General features: G+C 40.8%; 1 protein-coding gene across 2 annotated transcripts; it reads left to right on the top strand.

Annotated features, from left to right (window-relative positions):
- The first annotated feature begins 5,216 nt into the window (after window positions 1–5,216).
- LOC135543922 (microtubule nucleation factor SSNA1-like) lies at window positions 5,217–8,457 on the top strand. Of its 2 annotated transcripts, XM_064971241.1 has the most exons (3): window positions 5,217–5,467; window positions 5,606–5,805; window positions 6,297–8,457. In XM_064971241.1, the coding sequence occupies exons 1-3, from the start codon at window positions 5,425–5,427 to the stop codon at window positions 6,387–6,389; spliced, it is 336 nt and encodes a 111-aa protein (XP_064827313.1). In that variant the 5' UTR covers window positions 5,217–5,424; the 3' UTR covers window positions 6,390–8,457. The 2 variants fall into 2 exon arrangements, with proteins under 2 accessions (XP_064827313.1, XP_064827312.1); XM_064971240.1 differs by lacking the exon at window positions 5,217–5,467 and having other exon boundaries at window positions 5,477–5,805.
- The last annotated feature ends 229 nt before the right edge of the window (window positions 8,458–8,686 follow it).

Genomic DNA, 8,686 nt, shown 5'->3' with positions numbered 1-8,686 from the left:
AGCGAGTCAGAAATGTGAATGAGTTTCCTCGTTCCGAATAGCATGTCAACGCGGCATTTCACCAAATTGTGCAGAAAATGGCTAATTACTCTGAGCTTTTTTAGTGACATCTGCTAGTCAGTAATGAAAAGCAGCGTTTGATGTTGAGATACACTACATTACCAAAAGTATGTGGACACCTACTCGTCGAATATCTAATTTCAAAATCATAGGTATTAATTTGAGAGTTGGTCTCTCCCTTTGCTGCGACAACAGCCTCTACTCTTCTAGGGAGGCTTTCCACTAGATGTTGGAACTTGCTTCCATTCAGCCACGAGCATTAGTACGGTCGGGCGATTAGGCCTGGATCGCAGTCACGTTCCAATTGATCCCAAAGGTGTTTGATGGGGTTGAAGTCAGGGCTCTGTGCAGGCGAGTCAAGTTCTTCCACACCAATCTCGACAAACCATTTCTTTATGGACCTCGCTTTGTGCAGGGGGGCATTATTAAGTTGAAACGGAAAGAGCCTTCACCAAACTGTTGGAACAAAATTGGAAGCACAGAATCATATAGAATGTCATTGTATGGTGGAGGGTAAAGATTTCCCCTCACTGGAATTAAGGGGCCTAGTTCATCCACCAAACTTTACAGTTGGTACTATGCATTTGTCCATCAGACTGCCAGATGGTTAAATTTGACGAACTGACTTGTTGGAAAGGTGGCATCCTGTGATGGTGATACGTTGAAAGTCACTGAGCTCTACAGTAAGGCCATTCTACTGCCAATGTTTGTCTATGGAGATTGCATGGTGGTGTGCTCGATTTTATACAGTTGTACACAACAGATGTGGCTGAAATAGCCTAATTCACTAATTTGAAAAGGGTGTCCACATACTTTTGTATATATAGTTTATATATAATTTTTCCAAAATATTAAGTAAATCGCCCCATAATCAATTGCCATTGAAGGTTCGCCCCTTCCATCATGCTTTCCTCTTTTGCTGTAAAAAACGGAACATATGCCATTATTTCGGATGCTTTAAACATAACCGTATACTTTACTCAAAGCGAATTGTTTAAACAATGTGCTGAAAGGGTGGTGTCACAAAACGATTCTCAAAATATACCTAGTCTGGTCCCCAAGATCCCAACTCTACCTGCTGAGCAACTGTTCAGGTAACAAACCCTGGATGAAGAAATACTAACTACATTGAAGTACGGTGTCCAGTAGAGGTCGTTGTTTGAAAGCAGCTTGAAATCGAAGAAAAAAACGGAACCACGTTGAAATTGCTGTCAAAGGAAGGCCCTAAAAATGATCAGAGACTCCAGTCAGTCTAGTCATAGACTGTTCTCTCTGCTACTGCACGGCAAGCGGTACCGGAGCGCCAAGTCTTGGTCCAAGAGGCTTCTACCCCCAAGCCACAAGACTCCTGAACATCTAATCAAATGGCTACCCAGACTATATGCATTGCCCGCTGATGCTACTCATCTATGCATAGTCACATTAATAACTCTATTTACATGTACATATTACCTCAATTACCTCGACACCGGTACCCCTTGTATATAACACCGCTATTGTTATTTCACTGTTAATCTTTATCTGTTTGTCTCTTATTTCTTTAAAGGTATTTTCTTAAAACGGCATTGTGGGCTTGTAAGTAAGCATTATTTCACTGTAAGGTCTACACCTGTTGTATTCGACCGATGTGACTACAATTTGATTTGAAATCAGTGGGATTTTGCAACCAATTGAGCTATAATCCCCAAAACACACACATCCCTGGATCGTTCCTCTTTTCAATTCGCTGCAGCTAGTGACTGGAACGAGCTGCAACAACCACTCAAACTGGACAGTTTTATTTCCATTCAGTCATGTCTCTTCATTCAAAGACTCAATCATGGACACTGACAGTTGTGGCTGCTTCGCGTGATGTATTGTTGTCTCTGCCTTTTTGCTGTTGTCTGTGCCGAATAAGGTTTGTACCATGTTTTGTGCTGCTACCATGTCTTCGGTCTCTTTATGTAGTGCTGTGGTGTTTTTTGTCCAATATTTTTAATCTCAGCCCCCGTCCCTGCAGGAGGCCTTATGGTAGGCCGTCATTGTAAATAAGAATTTGTTCTTAACTGACTCGCCTAGTTAAATAAAGTAATAAATAAGACCTAGAGACAGCCTCCAAGATGGCCGACCGTTGTTATCAACATACTTTACTCACGGTCGCATACGCCGATTCGTGGGGTCTGACATCTTGCAAGTTACGGTTTCAGAAGTCAATTATTATTATTTTATTGCATTACACGAACCAATGGTGGAAAAAAGACTTAGGCGTCATACTTGAATAAAAGTAAAGATACCTTAATAGAAAATGTCTCAAGTAAAAGTAACCCAGTAAAATACTACTTGAGAAAAAGTCTAAAATTATTTATTTTCAAATATACTTGAGTATCAAAAGTAAAAGCAAAGTATAACTCGTTTTTTAAAATGATTATATGAAGCAAACCAGACAGCCTAATTTTATTTTTTATTTATGGATAGGCAGGGGCACGATCCAACACTAAGATCATATGTGCTTAGTGAGTCCGCCAGATCAGAGGCAGTAGGGATAACCAGGGATGTTCTCCCATTGGGCGGCGCACAATTGGCCCAGCGTCGTCCGGGTTAGGGGATGGTTTGGCTGGGGTAGGCCGTCATTGTAAAATTAAAATTTGTTCTTAACTTGCCTAGTTAAAAAAATTAAGGGTGTGTGAATTAAACAATTTTAATGTCCCGCTAAACATTCAAAATGTAACAAGTACTTTTGGGTATCAGTCAAAATGTAAGGAGTAAAAAGTACATTATTTTCTTTAGGAATGCAAGTGAAGTAAAAGTAGTTCCAAATGTAAAGTACAGATACCCCCCAAAAATACTTATGTAGTACTTGATTTTTTACTTAAGTACTCTTTTTCTCCTTTATTTGACCAGGTAGGCTAGTTGAGAACAAGTTCTCCCTTTACACCACTGACATGAACATTGTACAAGGAGCCCATTACAACATGCACACTAAACCGTGAGCTAGAGCTGGGTTCTGGATCTTGATTAGGGAGGGGAAATATGCAGGCAAGAAGCACAATGGAGGACCAAACTTGCCATAATTTGAATTAAATACATTCACACAAGTGTATACATAAATATATAAATCCACACATAATTAAATAAATGAGCAAGGAAATAAAAAACTGACAAATGTAATTAATTTTCTCTACATATCTGTATGTATTTAATTATTTATCTATGTATTATAATTATTCAAACTTTAATTCATTTTATTAAATATTTATTTCTGTACTTCTTCCTCCAATATGATAATGAGGGTTGTCAGTCAAACGTCTGTAGGCGGTATCTAACAAACTATTGGTTGATCAATTTCACGTGTTTCTCCACTGCTTTTTCCTGCTTTTGCACCACCCTATGTGAAGCTAGCCACAATAACGATTTGCCAGAATTGTAGAATTTACGGTTTGCCTTCAAAATAAAAGTCCCACATTGAAACTGTCAGACAGACACAAATACTGGAATCATCCCATATTTTAATAACTGGATACTGCTTAACAAGTTTGGAATGTTATATCAATTCAACAAAAGACAATTTGCCCCCCCAAAATTGTTTAATCGCACTGAGGATTTATTAGACTTCACAATTGCAAAATGTGTGGGCTCAAAACAGGTGGGGCTATTAAATGAATCATTGTTAATTAACAGCAAGCTGGAGAGGTCACAGTCAAACTTAGATGCATAACGTGAGCTCTGTTGGGGCTGTCCTGTTAGATCTCTTATATACTACTTACATAGGCATTTTTCATAGGATTGCTTCCTGAAAGAAAAAAAAAAAAATTCTGCAAATTAAAAAAAAAAAGGATTGGTTCCTGCATGTGTCTGGCACATCTCCTATCTTGATTTATATAACATATTCTGGGCGTTCTGCCAGATGGTCTTAAGGAAGGGATCATGACGCCCCCCACTCATATCTTTACCAAGCACAGGCAGGAAACAAGGATTTTTTTATGACACGAAAGACAAGTTGAACATTTAAGGCTGTCTCTTCACATGATACATTTTCTCTCACAAAATGTTATTAACTGTGAAGAGTTTACACAAATATTAGCGTCGTAGCTCTTTTTGAAGGACTTAAACTGTGGGAAATCACCTCACTATTCAACATATTGCACATGCATATTGCAATGTACAGCTTTACCTGCGGATCTTGGGTACATGAAATGGGGTGTCAATCCAGAGCACAACTGTGAAGAGTTTACACAAATATTAGCGTAATGGTTTAAAAATCACATGATCAAACAAAGCTTCAGACGTCATTAATCACGTAATAATGTGACTTTGAAACGAGCATCAGTACATTTGGTGCTTTCAGGACAACTGGTGCCGCGTTCAAAACAACTGGGAACTCGGAAAAAACAAGGTCAAATCATGATGTCAGTGATTTTCATGTCGGAAGTTGGAGCCAAATTGTGGGCCAAGAAAGTTAGGTAACACCTGGTTTAGTGGGAGGGGATATAAATCAAGAATGTTGGTATCATCCAAGTAGTGTGTGTGTGTGTGTGTGTGTGTGTGTGTGTGTGTGTGTGTGTGTGTGTGTGTGTGTGTGTGTGTGTGTGTGTGTGTGTGTGTGTGTGTGGACTGCAGATACACTGCAGCCCTTCTATGCTACAGCAGACCCTTGGGAAATATCCACAGACTATATTTCACCTTGCTGTAGCACTGCCATAAAACCCCTGACACTTGGGGTTAAAATCAAGACAAGGCATTCTGCTTATGTATAAATTAAATGCTTCCAACTCTGAGTAACTGTTTCAATCAGAGTCCATGTATCAGAAGCCCATTAGATGTAACTGTCTGACATGACTGGATAAATTAACCAGGATAAATTATCTAACCTTGCAGACATGTCTCCTGTCAAGTTTAGCCCAAGTGATCTTCGTTATTTTTCAATGACATTGTCTGTGAGATCAATTGTACCCTTGATTCTCAATCCCAGTTATTTACAGTTTTGCTATATTTCATGTCAGCAGTTGTTATGAATCGTAATGAATAGCTTTGAAAATGTAGGCTAGTGCTATGGAGCTGGTTAGATGGAGTGTTGGTGAGAATAGAGCCTCTCTTAAACCGCGAAGGAGATAGTCGGTAGCTGTGGTTTGAATTAGACGTGACCTCTAGCAGTGGGATTCAATTAATGTATGATTGACTCTCTGTCACACACACACGTCCTTCATCCATCATAGGCTGGAATGGGCTGATTCAGTAGGAATGGCCTGCTGAGTGAGTGGGACCTCAGCTTAGACATCCGCCTCCCTTTTAAATGTTGCACAACAAGTCTGACACATATTTAGGAGGATAGGCTATAGTTCTCTAGGTTGTTTTCTCTTTAAAATACCCAGGTTTTCTACCTTTTTCATGATGTTCGGACTCGGAATGCAGGCCCAGGCTATATTTGATGGTAAGCATTCATAATTATAAATAATTGATCTAGGCTACAGCTCAAAACACTGTAAAAGCCGAGAAGTTGTTTCCATGAGTACCTTGGTTGTTTCCACATTCCACCTCTTAACAGCCAGTGTTGTTTCTTTTACCTCAGGTATAGAGGAGCTGTGTTCTAAGAGGGATGAGCTGAACCGTCAGATCCAGCAGGAGGAGGAGGAGAAGGGTCGTCTGCAGCACGACATCCGTGTCCTCACCGAGAAACTACGCCGCGTCAACGAGAGCCTGGTCCGACGACACTCCGTCCGCGCTGACTTTGACCACACCATCGGCGAGACCGAGGGTGCCTTTCTGAAGGTCAGGACCAGCCAGGGTTTAGGGTTTCTATTTTTCATGAGAAAAAAAAGTATGTTTTTCAGTGTTATTTTAGTCTCACGAAACCATGAAAGCATATTATGTGAGCTTTACAGTACATATCAATTTGACTGCAAAAGGACCTGTAAATGTACTGGGTAAGATAACATTCTCCATGTCTTCTGTTCTCAAAGAACACTGGATGGAATTATTTGCAGCAATTCCAGACAGCAAACATCCCACGTGTTATCTTAATATCCAACTCCCTTGGTGTTACTAAGAGCATAATAGCAGAGCAAACAAACGCCCGTAAGTGTTGTTAATTAAAAACCAGAGTGCTCAGAGTCTGACTCTTCAAATCAAATTGTTGCACAGCAGATAGTCTGATTAAGTGGTTGTCTAGCTGTATCCCGATCCCACTTGACTCAGTCTATGGTATTTCATACAGTAAATGCAATGAATCTTATGTTGATTCATGTGTTACTCTCTCTAAGATTCTGGAGAGCTGTCAAACACTGCTGAGTGTAATAAAGAAGGAAGCAGGAAATCTCCGCAAAGCCACTGAACCCGGAAGGAAAGACCACTGACATCCAGACTACCGCCCCTAAACCTTACCCCTCACCCAGACACCAGCATTTACCCTCACCCTTGTAACTGTGCACTGTTTGTACACTGAACAAAAATATAAATGCAACATGCAACCATTTCAAAGATTTTACTGAGTTACAGTTCATATAAGGAAATCAGTCAATTTAAATAAATTCATTAGGCCCTAATCTATGGACTGGGAATACAGATATGCATCTGTTGGTCACAGATAACTTTTAAAAAAAAGGTAGGGGCGTGGATCAGAAAACCAGTCAGTATCTGGTGTGACCACCATTTGCTTCATGCAGCGTGACACATCTCCTTCGCATAGAGTTGATCAGGCTGTTGATTGTGGCCTGTGGAATGTTGTCACACTCCTCTTCAATGGCTGTGCGAAGTTGCGGGAACTGCGATATTGGCGGGAACTGGAACACAATGTTGTACACGTCGATCCAGAGCATCCCAAACAAGCTCAATGGGTGACATGTCTGGTAGCTATGCAGGCCATAGAAGAAGTGAGATATTTTCAGCTTCCAGGAATTGTGTACAGATCCTTGTGACATGGGGCTGTACTTTATCATGCTGAAGCATGAGGGGATGGCGGTGGATGAGTAGCACGACAATGGGCCTCAGGATCTCGCCACGGTTTCTCTGTGCATTCAAATTGCCAACAATGAAATGCAATTGTGTTTGTTGTCCGTAGCTTATACCTCCCCATACCATAACCCCACCGCCACCATGGATCACTTTGTTCACAACATTGACATCAGCAAACCGCTCGCGCACACACAACGCCATACACACTGTCTGCCATCTGCCCGGTACAGAGTACCCTACTCCAGCGTGCCAGTTGCCATCGAAGGTGAACATTTGCCCACTGAAGTCTTTTACGATGCCGAACTGCAGTCAGGCCAAGACCCTGGTGAGGCTGACTAGCACACAGATGAGCTTCCCTGCGCGGGTTTCTGACAGTTTGTGAAGAAATTATATGGCAACAGCTCTGGCTGGCATTCCTGCAAGCAGCATGCCAATTGCTTCCTTAAAACCTGAGACATCTTGATATGCCACACCTGTCAGGTGGATGGATTAGTAAACAAATTTGTGCACAACATTTGAGAGAAATAAGCTTTTTGTGCATATGGAACATATCTGGGATCTTTTATTTCAACTCATGAAACATGGGACTGACATTTTACATGTTGCATTTATATTTTTGTTCAGTATAATATACACTGAGTATACAAAACATTAAGAACACCTGCTCTTTCCATGACATAAGCTGACCAGGTGAATCCAGTTGAAAGCTATGATCCCTTATTAATGTTACTTGTTAAATCCACTACAATCACTGTAGATGAGGCAGAAGAGACAGGTTAAAGAAGGATCTTTTAGCCTTGAGACATTTATGACATGGGTTGTGGATGTGTGCCATTCAGAGGATGAATTTGCAACACAAAAGATTTAAGTGCCTTTGAATGGGGTATGGTAGTAGGTGCCAGGCTCACTGGTTTGGTCAAGAACTGCAACACTGCTGAGTTTATCACACTCAACATTTTCCCGTGTGTATCAAGACTGGTCCATCCCCCCCAAAGGACATCCAGCCAACTTCACATAACTGTGGGAAGCACTTGAGTCAACATTGACCAGCATCTCTGTGGAACGCTTGACACCTTGTAGAGTCCATGCCCCGTCGAAATGAGGCTGTTTTGGGGGAAAACATGGGGGAAGTTCAACTCAATATTAGGAAGGTGTTCCTAATATTTGTATATACAGTATATTTATGTAAAATGTTTTGACTTTGTCTAATAGTGCTGTTCACTGGCATACTTATTTTATACCAATAGAATCATTTTAATAAAGATGATCTGTGAAGAATCTGTTCTCATTTGCCTATTGCAGTGTATGGGACACGCCCAGAAGTCATTCCTTGGGTTGTTTTTCTTGAGTGTGTGTCTTTCAACAGCGGCACACGAGACAAACACACACACACTCCCGGTGAGATGCTGTCTGACACTTTGATATGTAATTACAGGTAAATATAGCACAGATAAATATAGCACAATGCCGGTTTAGGTGGAAGCACGCTGCTCTATTCTTTCTACTAGTAAATCTCCTTCACAACAAATAAAAGCTATTCTCTGAGATTTCTGAAGCTTTCTGTCCGCTTTGTTGATGTTGTTTATTCGGTCAGGTTTAACAATGCATTTGAGTTTTGGCAGGGTAATGTTTCGCAATTGGGAGATCTGCCTTCACATGAGGGATGAAGAGTCATCAGAAACACAATAACAGACACTGT

This window comes from Oncorhynchus masou, chromosome 8 (assembly GCF_036934945.1).
Source record: "Oncorhynchus masou masou isolate Uvic2021 chromosome 8, UVic_Omas_1.1, whole genome shotgun sequence".
NCBI classification, from domain to species: domain Eukaryota; kingdom Metazoa; phylum Chordata; class Actinopteri; order Salmoniformes; family Salmonidae; genus Oncorhynchus; species Oncorhynchus masou.
This window is presented reverse-complemented; position numbering and strand designations above follow the sequence as displayed.